At 41.6% G+C, this 17,293-nt stretch overlaps 1 protein-coding gene across 1 annotated transcript in view; it reads left to right on the top strand.

Annotated features, from left to right (window-relative positions):
* Positions 1 to 17,293, top strand: part of LOC122935242 (kyphoscoliosis peptidase-like) — a 101,180-nt gene that overhangs the window by 73,607 nt on the left and 10,280 nt on the right. Inside the window, exon 5 of the mRNA XM_044291004.1 lies at positions 11,567 to 11,752. Coding sequence (XP_044146939.1) covers positions 11,567 to 11,752 — 186 coding nt within the window. The remainder of the gene's footprint in view (positions 1 to 11,566; positions 11,753 to 17,293) is intronic.

Below are 17,293 nucleotides of genomic sequence, written 5' to 3'. Positions count from 1 at the left end.
AGAGAGCCACCATTTCTTTTCCATTTTTGCATTTACCTCCCATTGGTTGAGCTCCCACTGATTCATCATGGATATTTGGCAACACATGGATACTAAATACAAGGTGATTGATAATTACAATTTTGATACAACTGTAGAAAATTACGATGATCCTACAAGGAATATTGATGATATATTTGGGAATTTAGAAAAATTAGTCCAAAAACAGTTGCGAAATAAGTGGGAAATAAAAGCACTTAATCAATATATACAAAGTGGTCTTGTCCCCAAAGGGCTAACATTAACTAAAACTCCAGCTTCAGATTTAATGAATGATGCTTTCAAAAAAGAGTGGGACACCTTCCTCAAAACACAGTCAATTAATCTAATTAATATGATTATTAACAGACGCACACAAATCCTGGCTGATATCTCAGAACAGGTGACTGAATTGAGGAAGGTGATAGACCAATTTCCCAACAATGATCAAACACATAGATGGCAACAAAGAATATGTAGAAATTTGGACACTCTAGAGAAAGATATCATTCATAAAAAATCTAAGAAACTGAAAAACCCTAATCTTAATGATGTCCAAAATATAAGTATAGAAGAAGATATTAATAATGAACATCGTGATCAATGCACACAACCACAAACACAACAGGACACTAATAAAATGGGACATATAAACACATATAATGTCCCCACAAACAATAGATATGAATCACTCGCATCACCTCTTTTTTTAGATTTTACACCCCCGCATCACAAAACAAAAATGAGAAAAGTTCGAACTCCATCACCGAAACGGAGAGGAGGGAGGGACCAAAGACAGACACACCCTTACAATTTGCGTCACCGACAAACACCAACAAAAGAGATAACACACAGACGGAACTACAACCACCATTATCCTTCACAAACTCACTACCCAACACAGGATTACGAATTGAGGACATACAGAAAGACACAAACACACAGGGGAGAAGAAAGACCAGACGAGGAAGACATTGTAAGAAGAAACAGATACGAGAAACAGAATCCATATCGAGTATAGTCAATTTAAGTAGTACCGAACTCACAGAGGCACAAATAAATCTATTAAATAAAGGCTTGAAATATGCCCCAACCACCAAACTAGATAAATTTTCCACCTATATAGGGGTGGAGAAATTTATCCGAAAACTATGCTTGAAAAAATATTTTATTAAGAATCCTATAATAAAAGAACTAAATGAGGATTTTAATCATAAAAAATATGTACATACAGGATTAAAAACAGGCTCTAAACAATATCCAAAACAAGAGATCAGCCACCAAATGGCAACTTTCAAAAAATGTGTTGAAAGTGATTTAAGGAAACTAAAGGGATACAATATAAAAAATAACCTAACCAAAAGAGAGACTGAGGCCATTAAACAGTTACAATCTGCCAATAATATAACCATTAGACCAGCAGATAAGGGGGGAGCCATAGTAGTTCTAAATACAGAAGATTACAATCAGGAATGTTTAAGACAACTACAGGATGAAACCACATATATGAAACTTAAACGAGACCCTACGGAAGAATATTTCAAATTATTAGTACAATATTGCAAAAAGGGCACTGAATCTGGGATCTTATTGGAACAGGAGGCCAAATACATTACAAATACTGAAAAGAGATTGCCTATTCTGTACTGTATTCCGAAAATTCACAAGGACCCAAAAAATCCTCCAGGGAGACCCATAATATCTGGGATCAACTCCATTTCATCAAATTTGTCAGGATATATTGACCGATTGTTACAACCTGCGGTCAAAAATATACCATCCTATATAAAAGATACAACTGACATTATCAAAATACTAGAGGGAGTGAACTTTAAAAATGGGTGGATAATGGGCACCTTAGATGTCAATTCACTCTATACGATAATTGATCATAAATTGGGTCTGAGGGCTCTATATCAACAACTTACCGCCCATAATACTATGAAGGAAGACCAGATCTTATATACGATAGAGGGAATTGAGTATATATTGACACACAATTATTTCTCTTTCAAGGAAGAATTCTATGTACAAAGAAAAGGAACCGCCATGGGTACCAGATTCGCCCCTAGCTATGCAAACTTATTTATGGCCCAGTGGGAGGACATCACCATTGGACCTAAACTGGGGGCGGGTCTGGTACTATGGCGGAGGTACATAGACGATATAATATTCATATGGCAAGATACAACTACAACATTATCGTCATTCCTGGAAGAAATAAATGAAAATGATTGGAATCTGAAGTTCACTTCCAATATAAGTACGACAAATATACAATTCCTGGACTTAAATATTACGGTACAAGATAATAAACTTATATGTAACACATATCAAAAGTCAGTTACTAAAAATAGTTACATATTGTACACAAGCTGCCATCTACCAAGATGGCTGACGAATGTACCAAAAAGCCAATTTAGAAGGATAAAGCGTAACTGCACTCAGGAATTACAATTTGAAATGGAGGCAGAGAATCTTAAACAACAATTTATGGAGAAACAATACCCTATCCATTTATTGGAGGGATCTTTGGAGGAAGTTAGAACAATGAAAAGGGAAGACTTTTTTGTCCCCAGACAGATGGGAATAACAGATGACATATTGAGAATTATCTTACCCTTCAATGCACAATACAAAGGCATGGAGAGAGTCATAAAAAAACATTGGCACCATCTGCTTGGAGATAAGATAGTTGGCCCCCTATTAAATGCTACACCGCAAATAACATACACCAGGGTTCCCAATCTGGGTCTCAAAGTTGCCCCATCAGTAAAAAAGAAAAATTGCAATATAGGAGAAAATTGGTTGTCATTTAGTGGTTTTCATAGATGTGGACGATGCTCCAACTGTAAAATCACAAACTTCCCTAAAAAAACTACAAAAGCTCAGTCAACGCAAAATACATTCTCTATGGATATTAAGGAAGGACTGACATGTGATTCAAACAGCGTTATATATTTAATAGAATGCCCGTGCCACAAACAATATATTGGCAGGACAAAACGCACATTGAAAAAGAGGGTGTCAGAACACATTGCGAACATTAAGAAGGGGTACGAATTGCACTCATTATCGAAACATTATAAAGATTGTCATGACAGTGACCCATCCAGTTTAAAATATATGGCACTAGAAAAAGTTAGATATGCTTGGAGAGGAGGGAACCACATCCTCCAGATGTCCAGGATGGAGTCTAAGAGGATTTTTGAGTTCAATACCCTATTACCAAAAGGTTTGAATGCAGATTTGGAATTATTTGCCTTCTTATAAGTGGGACGCATGATCTGGTGGGACAGTGACATCTGTGTCAGGTTGTTTATCAACACCCAGATCTCTCTCTCCTGCCAGCTCAGGCGCCCTCCCTTACATCCATCTATACATCTACATACTCAAACCTTCTGGTATCAAGATGTAGTGTTTGATATATATGATATTTATGACAGTCTTTTAGTACCTGAAAGTATACATATGTACAACATTTTATTCATCAAGATGTCATTATTTTATTCAATTGTCATTGTTTATACTTACCAATGCATCCATTTTTTAACTGTGATCCATTTTTATCTCATTCCGCAAAAAACGCATCGAAACCGCATGAAAACCGCACATGCGTTTTTTCCGGATTTTACCTTTTTTACATCTATTAAGTCTTATGTATGTATTAAAAATGTTATACCGCATTAAATGTACAATTGATTGATAAATTTTACCAATATTAAGGATTTTGTACTAGAACATAATGAATGTAGACCTGACTCTATATTGGAATATTATGAATGCAAACCTGCTTTGAGAAAAGATCCAGTCCTGGATTTAAAGATGTCCCTCACTGATTCGACCAATAGTCCAGCCCATGTTCCAACCCACATTTGTCAATTATGGACACTATAAAAAACTGGACATTACACCTCCACTGTCAAACCACTGAGGAAGGGGTTCCTTTTACCCCGAAACGCGTCTGGTGAATGACAGTGAGGGACAACTAAAGAAAAGACTCTACAAACGCATATCTGCATGAATTCGCGTTAAAGAAGTTTGAAAACCCCGCCTGGAAATACAGATCACGTGACCACCCAGTAAACCACGTGGGACGCCACCTAGGTCCTGGAAGGTCAGAGCGGCAACACCAAGCTGCATCGCTACTAACGGCGTGGGGAACTTCACATACAGAGCCTACCAGCAGGTCCTTACAGCTTACAGCAATACATTCTGCTGAAATCGGACGCTTATGTGGATCTACTGCAGGAGTGGTAAAGTACATTCTTAACACAATTGGGAAATCCAATGTTCTTATTATCATTGCCATCTTTGGAACATTGACATTGAACCCGTACCTACCTGCTAATTGTCATAGTCCCCGGACATGAATCAGGGTTAATAGAAAACAGCTCTTGAGAGACTCTATATATTGAAATACAGAGCCAGAGGTCTTTTGTGCGGTGTTTTAAACATATAGTATATTTTTATTCATTTAATTTTTATGAAATGTTTTATGTATATTGTTTTAATTGCATAGTTTGAAGCCTATATAATATATAAAGAATATATATGGATACCAATCACCGTGTGTTTGCCTTATATTGAGTGACCCCCATTACAAATTTTTCGTATACATTCTTCTCCAGCATTTGGGAGTGCTGTGGGGTTGTGCACCACTCCAGAAGTGAAACAGTGAGAGAGCCACCATTTCTTTTCCATAAATGGGCCTCTCACAGGTATAGGCCACATAGGTCTAGGCGTGAACACTGCAGGAGGCCTTAATGCTTCAGGAGGCTCACTGGACCTGGGTGGCGCTGGCTGTAAGCGACAGACCCGACTCCTGGCGTAAGAGAGTCTCTCCGGTGCCGCGATGGCGGGCTCAACTGCAGGGGTCGCCCAACTGGCAGGGACAGGAACCCTGACCTCAGGTTCAGGGACATCTGGGTTCTTAGGCGGTTCCACTTTACCCGTTGGCGTAGGCACCGCTCTGGATGCTACAAGTCGGCGCAGGCTATGAAAATGGATTTCCAATCGGGCAATTTGGTCCTCCAGTCTCTCAGGCACTGCATTGCTGCTGGAATCCGTCACAGTTGTAGCAGGCTCAGGTACGGGGTCTGAACTTTCTGGCACGGTCGCCGCAGGTTCCAGCGCCGGGTCCGCACCCTTTCCTCTCCTTATATTATCCAGAGCTGCATGGAACTTTTCTAGGTTCTCTATCTCTTTCAGAGTCTTTTCCCGGCGGGGCAGTTCAGGTGAGGGGTACGGAATCACCCACTTCTCCAGTACAGTGGCTGCCAAAAGACATTTGGGCCGATGAAGGAACCCCGTTCCTGATAGGTATTGTGCGGCGGTTCTGTCGGGTGCTCCGATTCGCGTCCCGGACTGGTAGGCTCATCGGGCTCCTCCCAATCCTCGGGTCCCGGCTTGGGACGGGTTATGGCTGTTGCATAGGGACCTCTCAGGCCCTTGGCAGGGGTAAACTCCACCTCCTCTCCTTCGCGGAGGTTGTGCAGGTGGTCCGGCAGGTAGCTGAGCTTGACAGACCTCCGGTTCACAAACAAGTAGAATAGTCTTTTATGAAGTCAAAGCCCTGGTCTTTATCAAAGGTCACCACTACCCCCATCCTCCTTTCCAGGCGGGGTTGCGTATTGGCGTGGCGTTCGTAGACGGTCTTGGCCAATTCCTCAAAGTAAATTTTCATGCATGCCGTTTTTCGAATGGCCGCTTCTCGTACCTCTGCCTTCAGCACAGACCATTGCATACTGGGCCTAGCAAAGTCCTTCCATGAGCCAAAGTATTGCTCAGGCTGCGATCCTGGCGGCAGGCTGGTGGGTCTCTCCGGTTCCGGAGCTCAGGTCTGCGCTTTTGGGCTTACACTTGCGTTCATCATGTCCTCAGGTACGTTCCATGTATAGTACTATGGTGTATCTAGACATGGTTTCATTTCACATCCATATTAGGCCCACGATACCATCTGTGGGATATTGTTGTAATCTGACATCCAGTGACTGCACTTATATGTGATATTCATTGTATTATACATGCTGGAGTCTTGGAAGTCTCTATATGTACACATAACTTCTGTTGATGTGAGATCCCTGAATAATCATTAATCTAATTGATCCTGCTGCATAGGATATATCCCCTTGTTGGGCCCTATATTTATCAATTTATTCTCTATCTTCTATGCAGGATTGATTATTCATGCACCATAATCGTTTTTACCTGTAGGCTATCCATGCTTATTTGTGTGGACATACATGGTCCCGCATTGTGTATACTGCCCTACGGCTCTCTGTATACTGTTTTCCATCCTGTCTTTTCCCTTATTTATTATATCTGAGAATAAAGTGATATTTTGATATATCTTTCCCACTTGAGTTTTTTTGCTTATGGACCCAATCTACTATCGCCTGTACTTGTTCTGGCCTCACCATTCGTAGAGCCGCATTAGGCCTGACCAAATACAGCTGCAGGTTCTTTCGCCTACTCGCACCTGAGGAAGGGGTTTCACTTGTGCGTGTAGGTGGCACAGATCGACCACGTTCTCTCCCTGCAACAGGAGCTCCACCAGCAGCACCATGACCTGGGCCATGTCCCTTATTTGACGCTTTCCTCATATTTCTCAAATTTAGGATCTTGCCCTAAATGGGTGTTTTATTAATAGCAGAATAGATTGATAGTATGTAAAGGGTGTATCTCACACGTACAGATCCAGACTAGGTCGCAATTAAAGATTTTTGCCCAAAATGAGTGTTTTATTAATAGCAGAATAGAACCACAGTATCTAAAGGGTGTATCTCACACGTACAGATCTAGACTATGCCGCAATTAAAGATTTTTGCCCAAAATGGGTGTTTTATTAATAGCAGAATAGAACCACAGTATGTAATGGGTGTATCTCACACATACAGATCCAGACTAGGACGCAATTAAAGATTTTTGCCCTAAAGCGGTATTTTATTAATAGCAGAATAGAACCACAGTATCTAAATGGTGTATATCACAGTGACATATGCAGCAAAGACTGCAAAATTAAGTTTTTTGCCCAAAATGGGTGTTTTTTTAATAACAGAATATGACAGCATTATATAACGCTTGAATTTCACATGTGCAGATGCAGCAAGGGCTGTAAAATTGTGTATTTTGCCCAAAAAAGGGTGTTTTTTTAAAACCCAGAAAAATATAGCTGTATTTCTAGCTTAAATTGCACACTGACTAATATGGCAGAGGCCCATAATGATGGTTATTGCTAAAATTTGTGTTTTTTCAAAGCCAGAAAATTATTGAAGTATTTCAAACTTGTTTTTAACAATCACAGATGCAGCAAGGGCTGCAATATTAAGTATTTTGCCCAAAAAGAGTGTTTTTTTACTAACAGAATATGACAGCTGTATATAATGCTTGAATTTCACACGTGCAGATGCAGTAAGGGCTGTAAAATTGTGTATTTTGCCCAAAAAGGGTGTTTTTTTTAAACCCAGAAAATTATAGCTGTATTTCTAGCTTAAATTGCACACTGACTAATGTTATAAAGGTACCAGATGAAGGATATTGCAAAAAAAGGGTGTGTTTTTTTTAAACCAGATTATTATTGCAGTATTTCAAGCTTGGATTTGAATGTCACAAAAGCACATATGCAGTGCTGGTGCACTGAGCTTGCATAAAATGGCCGCCGCCGCCCACCTAACTAACAGACGGATAAAAGTTATTTTTCTCTGTCACTGGGCTCAGGGCAGGGTAAAAAGATTGTGCACTGCAGCCACACAACAAAATCTATGTAGATTGCTGAGTTCAATTGGAGTTCTAATTAAAGATTCTGTCCTATTCTCTCCCTCACAGCAGCAGCACCCTCTCCCTACACTAAGCACACCAGAGTGACGTGCAGCGCTACGTGACTCCAGCTTATATAGAGCCTGGGTCACATGCTGCACTGCCCAATCACAGTCATGCCATTAGTAGGCTTGGCTGTGATGGTTTCTAAGGTAACACAGTTAAACCCTTGTTGATTGGCTGCTCTGCAGCCTTTCAAAAAGCGCTGAGAAATCGCCGAACACCGACCCCGAACCCGAACTTTTACTGAAATGTTCGGGTCCGGGGTCCAAAAATCCTAAAGTTCGGTACGAACCCGAACTTTACAGTTCGGGTTCACTCAACCCTAATAGGGAGGGGTAGGAAATGGGTGGCTATGTGTAAGGTAAAATAAAAATAGTTTTATACTGTAATTTTGTATGAGAATAGTGTGTACATGTTTTATTCTAATAAAGATTTATAAAAATAAAAAAAATACGCCTGTGTGTAACATACAGAGACTTCAGCCTGCCTCTTCTCACTGCCCCAGTACCTGCTTTCTATGGGTGAGCAGGGGCACCACTCTATTTACCCTGCTGCTGCAGCTGCTGCTGCTCTGAAGTTCCAGAAATGCTGGCCCTCCTCTGCCCCCTAGCAGTGGTCCCATCTGTGTCGCTCTCTTTTTGGCCAACTTCTTGACGGCAAAGGCATCTTCCTCTTTTCTACAGGGTGCGCATGTGTGCTCCTTCTGGCTCTTAAATTGCTAGCATGTGTGCACCCTAATTCTTCCCTAACCTACTTATCTGGAGAGGTGCTTGAGTATTAGGTTATTTTAGCTTGCTAGTTTGTGAATGTGTGCTGTACAGTTTATGTACCAAATTCTGCCCAATTCCCGACTCTGATTCTCCACTGTCTGACCTGACTTTTTCCTGATTACCGTTTTGACCCTTTGTTGCCTGCTCTGATCTCTGACTGTTCTTTGGATTGCCTGTACTCTGCCTGCCCTGACCTCTCCCTGTCTCTGACTACGATTTAGCTTGATCCCTAGGTGCTCTGCAACAGTGTCTCTGATCCCTATTGGTCTGCTGCCAACCACACAGAGACTACTCTAGGAGGTAGCAGCCCCTATATAGCATGAATGCCAAGGGACTACCAGGATAACACCCTAAGGCGTAGCCCAAACTCAAATCTGATGGTTGGCGCAGTGGTTCCACACCCAATGCCGTAACAATGATTATGTACATCTGCCCTACAACTGCCTATTCCCCTGCCTCACTGACTTGTTACACAAAGGCATCTTCAATGCTCAGTAGAGTGCTAAAGACTGAGGACAGATTCCCCTTAACAACATTCAGTTAGAGCTTTCTTTTACAAAGAAACATCTTTACCTAATAAAGTATGTTTAACATCCCCATCCCAACACTATATTAAAATAAAATAAAATGGCTTTACACTATTTAATCCCTTCCCAACCCACATACTTCATGTATGGCATGCTGATCAAGCAGGGACAGGAGCTGTGCTTGCCCAATCAGTGGCAGGGCCTGGCTGATACTAACATTTGAGCCCTCTATATCCACCAGCATTGTTGAAAACTCTGATGCCGCTGTATTAACTTCTAAAATGCTGTGGTCAATGCTGATTACCTCATCTAAGAGGCCTACAGAGGGAGTGGCTCCCTCTCTTACCCCATCGGCTCTCGCGGAGTGCCAGTGGCTCCTAAGGCAGCCCAAGGTCTTACAAATGCCTAGGGGCCTGCCAGCGATGGAGGTCTATGAAGTCCAGCCCACAGGCTGGGTCTTGATGGTCACAATGCATTATAATACAATGCATATTGTAATGCATTGTAGAAGGGATCACACCCCAATAAATTTAAGTCCAGTAGGTGGGACAAATATAATAGGTAAAAAAATAAGATTTTTTTATAAATATATAAAAAAAGTTTCAAGTAAAAAAGCACCTCTTTTACCTCATGGTGCCTGTATAATCCAATCCATCAAAATCTGCCCTGCAAAAGCCAATACAGTGGTGTAGTGTACTCAAACAACAATTTATGTCTACATTTATGACATTTCCATAGAACCTGCCTAACAATTTAAAGAGCGTGGTGTATCTTAGATGAAACAAGCTGAGCACAACATATTGGGCACTGAAATGCCATATATGTGGAAAACTTGCAATTTCCATTTTGCTGTTTCATTTCTACAAAATACCTGTGGTGTCAAAATGCTCACTCCACCCCTTGATAAATAACTTGAGGGGTTTATTTTCCAAAATTGGGAGTTTCCACTGTATAGGTACCTGGGGAGGTCTGAAAATGGGATGTAGTGTCTGAAATCTATTCTTGCAAATCTGTCCTCTAAAATCCAAATAGTGTCTCTTCCCTTCTGAGCTCTGCCGTATGCCTTTTGTGTACCCAGTAGAACCCACCTACCCATTCAGGTAGTGTGGTGAGAGTCTCAGATGGCACCAGCTGGGCACAAGATATTGGGCACTGTAATGCCATGTCTGTGGAAAACTGTATACCTGGGGTGTCAAAATATTCACTCCATCCCTTAGTACCTTGATGGGCGGGGTCTACAAAATGGGTTCAGTTCTCGGGGGTTCCATTTTTTATTTCACCCCATAACCTGTACGGTTGTCAGCACAAGCTGTATAAATCACCACATTGGGCCTCAAATGTGCATGGTGCCCCCATTGTATCGACTTCTACATGAAGTTTGAATAATGATACCTGCCTACATCCTGGTGAGTGCCGCAAATCTATCATTTCCTCTCTCTACATTGTGAACTCTTTTTCACCTAAGCCATCTCATATGCTCAGGCAAAAGATCGGGGCCACATGTAATGTGTTTATAAATTCTATGAAATGCCTTTGGGGTCAAAGCACTCACTACAGCCCTTAATAAATTCCTTGTACGGGTACCTCATGGTCACTTCAAATGCAACATGATGCCCAAAAAAGTTTACAACCGCATGTGGGATTTTTCTTTACACTACAGAATCAGGGTAATAATTATTGAGGTTTGTTTTGCTGTTAACCCTTACAGTGTTGCTGGAAAAAATTTATTAAAATGAAAAATCTGCAAAAAAAAGGGGAATTTTTTAAAATTTTACCTTCTTTTTTGTTTTAATTTGACATTTGTAGTTTTTTAAATTAGGTCATTTATGGCTTGTTTCTATTATGTAAGACTCTCAAAGTGACTTTGTAATTGAATTGGTCATTTAAAAAGTCAGTTTTGAAAATGTAAAAAATTGCTTCAAAAATTCTAAGCCTTCCAACGTCCTAAAAAAATTAAATGACATTAACAAAATAATGCCAACATAAAGTATACATATGCTGAATATTTTTTTATTAACTATTTTATGAGTTATCACTATCCGTCTTAAAAGCAGAGAAATTCAAATTATAAAACAGTGACTTTTTCCAAATTTTCTGTAAATTTAGTTTTTATTTAAATAAACAAAATACTTTGACTCAAATTTTAATACATTTAACATAAACACAGAATATGTTCACTCAAATTTTAACACATTTAAAATGAACATAAAACATTTTTACTAACTACCACTACCATGAAAAAAATCTCAGAATTGCTTGGATAAGAAAAAGCTTTCCAAACTTATTACCACATAAAGTGGCATGTCAGATTTGCAAAACTGGGTTGTGTCAGGAAGGTGAAAGATGGCAGGGTCTGGAAGGGGTTAATCTCTGTTTCTCAGTTTCATGATGATATTTAATGTTCTGATATTTTTTCCTGATTCTAAACAGCATTGCCGGACTCCAGTGTAAGCAGGTCATTGGTTATTCTAAAGGTGCTGGATATCAGATAGGAAAGAAGTTCTCTGAGACAAACCATGCCTGGAACATGATTTATTTGGAAGGAAGTTGGCACTTGTTGGACAGCACATGGGGAGCAGGGCACGTTGATGACAATCACTCAAAGTTCATCTTTAAGTAAGTAGTACATGTTGTATTTAATGTATACTTATCAGAAGAACCTGATGCTAACTGTAAAGCATGGATGTGAAAATGTTATTGTTTAGGAATGCTTTGCTTGCTCAGGACCTGGGCATTACACCATTACAAAATTCAGTATAACATTTTCATTGTACCAGATGGTGCTTGAGGAAAATGTCAGACTGCCAGCCAGGAAACTTCTGTATAAATTTGTTACCTAGTTTAGGGACATATTAACAGCTTGTGCTACCCTAGGCATGCAGGCTGAATGCACCCCGTTAGGGTAAATAATGGCAAATGCACATGTTGATGCAGATTGAAGGGTTTGGAACAATGGGGGTGGAGGACCGCATTTCTTTATATGCGGATAATGTCTTATTTTTTATAGATCATATCAATACAGCTCTTCCAAGACTCATTCAAATAGTTAACTCTTTTGGTAAGGTCTCAGGCTTAGATATAAACTGGTCAAAAACTCTTATGCCAGTCGATACTTTTGTACTCTCTACTGAGCGAACCTTGAGCATGTTGAATATCTCTGATTCTTTTCAATATTTGGGCATGACTATATCCCCTAAGATTGAAGATTTTCTATAGCTTAATTGATTCCATTATTAACTAAATTGAGGTAAAAAATTGGGATATGGCTCTGACTTCATTTATCCAGAGCTGACAGAGCCTCCTTGGTTAAGATGGTGATTTTGCCCCAGGTTCTCTATAGCCTCAGGAATTCACCTATATGGATAGAGGATAGTTTTTTTTAAAGGGGTGGGCCACTCTCTAAATACTTTCCATTACAGTGTGGCAGGCAGGGAAAAAATGAAGTCCCTAATGTACTTCATTAAACACACCTGCCTGCTTCTCTTTTCAGTTATAAGCCACGCCCCCTTAGTCCTTTTCTACCTTGCAGCTGAGTTCGTCCATGGCTGCAGGCGACATGGAGGAGCTTGAGAGGAAGCTCGTCCATGCGCATGTGCAGTCTGCTCCTGTCAGTGGTCGGCTCCCTGCTGCCCCTCCAACTGTGACAGGAATCCGCTGCTTGTTCCCTCTCTACAAACAGCTGATTCCTGTCAGAAGCTGGCTGTGATAAAAACCTTCCGAGTCCCTACTGCAAAAGCTACTTAGTCAATCCCCATCCCCCCCTGAACTATCACCACACAGCCGACCCGCTAAGCCACACCCACCGGTTACATTCAGCCACGCCCCCTGCAACCAACAGGGAAAGCAGGACATTTAGCCAGGAACTATGATTTTGTGTGTGTGTGTGTGTACATAAAGTTTGTTGCTAAACTGCTTTTAGATCTTTGTTTCAGTTGTTTCTGTGATGTAGTGAAATATAATTACACGCACTTCATACGTTTCAAAGGCTTTTATCGACAATTACATGACATTTATGCAAAGAGTCAGTATTTGCAGTGTTGGCCCTTCTTTTTCAGAACCTCTGCAATTCAACTGGGCATGCTCTCAATCAACTTCTGGGCCAATTCCTGACTGATAGCAACCCATTCTTTCATAATCACTTCTTGGAATTTGTCAGAATTAGTGGGTTTTTGTTTGTCCACCAGCCTCTTGAGGATTGACCACAAGTTCTCAATGGGATTAAGATCTGGGGAGTTTCCAGGCCATGGACCCAAAATGTCAACGTTTTGGTCCCTGAGCCACTTCGTTATCACTTTTGCCTTATGGCACGGTGCTCCATCGTGCTGGAAAAAGCATTGTTCTTCACCAAACTGTTGTTGGATTGTTGGAAAAAGTTGCTGTTGGAGGGTGTTTTGGTACCATTCTTTATTCATGGCTGTGTTTTTGGGCAAAATTGTGAGTGAGCCCACTCCCTTGGATGAGAAGCAACCCCACACATGAATGGTCTCAGGATTAGGGATGAGCGAACCCGAACTGTATAGTTCGGGTTCGTACCGAATTTTGGGGTGTCCGTGACACGGACCCGAACCCGGACATTTTCGTAAAAGTCCGGGTTCGGGTTCGGTGTTTGTCGCTTTCTTGGCGCTTTTTGAAAGGCTGCAAAGCAGCCATTCAACAAGCGTCATACTACTTGCCCCAAGAGGCCGTCACAGCCATGCCTACTATTGGCATGGCTGTGATTGGCCAGTGCAGCATGTGACCCAGCCTCTATTTAAGCTGGAGTCACATAGCGCCGCCCGTCACTCTGCTCTGATCAGTATAGGGAGAGGTTGCAGCTGCGACGTTAGGGCGAGATTAGGCAGTGATTTACTCCTCCAAAAGACTTCATTCAGAGATCGATCTGCAGCTGTGGATGATTGAACTGCTGCTATTGAATTGCTCACTGTTTTTAGGCTGCCCAGAGCGTTTTTCAGTCACTTTTTTCTGGGGTGATCGGCGGCCATTTTGTGTCTTGTGGTGCGCCAGCACAAGCTGCCAACAAGTGCATTTAACCCTCAGTAGTGTGGTTGTTTTTTGGCTAAATCCTACATCAGGGTCAAGCTGTCACACCAAGTGCATTTAACCATCAATAGTCTGGTTATATTTTGGCCATATACTACATCAGGGGCAAGCTGTCACCAAGTGCATTTAACCCTCAATGGTGTGGTTGTTTTTTGGCTAAATCCTACATCAAGGTCAAGCTGTCACACCAAGTGCATTTAACCATCAATAGTCTGGTTATTTTTTGGCCATATACTACCTCAGGGGCAAGCTGTCACCAAGTGCATTTAACCCTCAATGGTGTGGTTGTTTTTTGGCTAAATCCTACATCAGGGTCAAGCTGTCACACCAAGTGCATTTAACCATCAATAGTCTGGTTATATTTTGGCCATATACTACATCAGGGGCAAGCTGTCACCAAGTGCATTTAACCCTCAATGGTGTGGTTGTTTTTTGGCTAAATCCTACATCAGGGTCAAGCTGTCACACCAAGTGCATTTAACCAGCAATAGTGTGGTTATTTTTTTGGCCATATATTACATCAGGGGCAAGCTGTCACCAAGTGCATTTAACCCTCAATGGTGTGGTTGTTTTTTGGCTAAATCCTACATCAGGGTCAAGCTGTCACACCAAGTGCATTTAACCATCAATAGTGTGGTTATTTTTTGGCCATATCCAAGTCTAATTCTGTCAGTAAACGTATACCTGTCATAAAGCGCCTAAATAATAGGCCTCAAATTTATAGTCAGCTAAATCTGTGGTTATTGCTGTGGCTGGGCAAGTTATTTAGTGTCCGTCAAAGCACAGTTTTTGTTCTGGGTTGAAATATAATTCCCAATTTAGCAATTTCCTAATTTAGTAGTTTCTGCTGTATCAGAGCTACTTTAAATCTATCCCTAAAAGGGTATATAAGATTCAAGGTGCACATAGAGTCATTCTGAATAACTTCACACACACGCTACTGTGCATTTCCAAGTCTAATTCTGTCAGTAAACCTATACCAGTCACCCAGCGCCTAAATACTAGGCCTCAAATTTATATCCAGCTACATCTGTTGTTACTGCTGTGGCTGGTCAAGTTATTTAGTGTCCGTCAAAGCACAGTTTTTGTTCTGGGTTAAAATACAATTCCCAATTTAGCAATTTCCTAATTTAGTGGTTTCTGCTGTATCAGAGCTACTTTAAATCTATCCCTAAAAGGGTATATAAGATTCAAGGTGCACATAGGGTCATTCTGAATAACTTCACACACACGCTACTGTGCATTTCTAAGTCTAATTCTGTCAGTAAACCTATACCTGTCACCCAGCGCCTAAATACTAGGCCTAAAATTTATATCCAGCTAAATCTGTCGTTACTGCTGTGGCTGGTCAAGTTATTTAGTGTCCGTCAAAGCACAGTTTTTGTTCTGGGTTGAAATACAATTCCCAATTTAGCAATTTCCTAATTTAGTGGTTTCTGCTGTATCAGAGCTACTTTAAATCTATCCCTAAAAGGGTATATAAGATTCAAGGTGCACATAGGGTCATTCTGAATAACTTCACACACACGCTACTGTGCATTTCCAAGTCTAATTCTGTCAGTAAACCTATACCTGTCACCCAGCGCCTAAATAATAGGCCTCAAATTTATATCCAGCTAAATCTGTCGTTACTGCTGTGGCTGGTCAAGTTATTTAGTGTCCGTCAAAGCACAGTTTTTGTTCTAGGTTGAAATACAATTCCCAATTTAGCAATTTCCTAATTTAGTGGTTTCTGCTGTATCAGAGCTACTTTAAATCTATCCCTAAAAGGGTATATAAGATTCAAGGTGCACATAGGGTCATTCTGAAAAACTTCACACACACGCTACTGTGCATTTCCAAGTCTAATTCTGTCAGTAAACCTATACCTGTCACCCAGCGCCTAAATACTAGGCCTCAAATTTATATTCAGCTAAATCTGTCGTTACTGCTGTGCCTGTATTAGTGTAATACGGTACCTAAATAGATAGCCAGATAGTGTTAGGTATCTGTAAAAAAAGGCCTGAATTTGAATTCAATACATTGGGCCAAATAATATTTTTCTTATTGTGGTGAACGGTAACAATGAGGAAAACATCTAGTAAGGGACGCGGACGCGGACATGGTCGTGGTGGTGTTAGTGGACCCTCTGGTGCTGGGAGAGGACGTGGCCGTTCTGCCACAGCCACACGTCCTAGTGTACCAACTACCTCAGGTCCCAGTAGCCGCCATAATTTACAGCGATATTTGGTGGGGCCCAATGCCATTCTAAGGATGGTAAGGCCTGAGCAGGTACAGGCATTAGTCAATTGGGTGGCCGACAGTGGATCCAGCATGTTCACATTATCTCCCACCCAGTCTTCTACAGAAAGCGCACAGATGGCGCCTTAAAACCAAGACCATCAGTCTGTCACATCACCCCCATGCATACCAGGGAAACTGTCTCAGCCTCAAGTTATGCAGCAGTCTCTTATGCTGTTTGAAGACTCCGCTGGCAGGGTTTCCCAAGGGCATCCACCCAGCCCTTCCCCAGCGGTGAAAGACATAGAATGCACTGACGCACAACCACTTATGTTTCCTGATGATGAGGACATGGGAATACCACCTCAGCACATCAGATGATGACGAAACACAGGTGCCAACTGCTGCGTCTTTCTGCAGTGTGCAGACTGAACAGGAGGTCAGGGATCAAGACTGGGTGGAAGACGATGCAGGGGACGATGAGGTCCTAGACCCCACATGGAATGAAGGTCGTGCCACTGACTTTCACAGTTTGGAGGAAGAGGCAGTGGTGAGACCGAGCCAACAGTGTAGCAAAAGAGGGAGCAGTGGGCAAAAGCAGAACACCCGCCGCCAAGAGACTCCGCCTGCTACTGACCGCTGCCAACTGGGACCGAGCACCCCAAAGGCAGCTTCAAGGAGTTCCCTGGCATGGCACTTCTTCAAACAATGTGCTGACGACAAGACCCGAGTGGTTTGCACGCTGTGCCATCAGAGCCTGAAGCGAGGCATTAACGTTCTGAACCTTAGCACAACCTGCATGAGCAGGCACTTGGATGCAAAGCATGAACTGCAGTGGAGTAAACACCTTAAAAACAAGGAAGTCACTCAGGCTCCCCCTGCTACCTCTTCTGCTGC

This window comes from Bufo gargarizans, chromosome 4 (assembly GCF_014858855.1).
Source record: "Bufo gargarizans isolate SCDJY-AF-19 chromosome 4, ASM1485885v1, whole genome shotgun sequence".
NCBI classification, from domain to species: Eukaryota; Metazoa; Chordata; class Amphibia; order Anura; family Bufonidae; genus Bufo; species Bufo gargarizans.
Note: the sequence above shows the minus strand (reverse complement) of the source record. Positions and strands in the feature narration are given on the sequence as shown.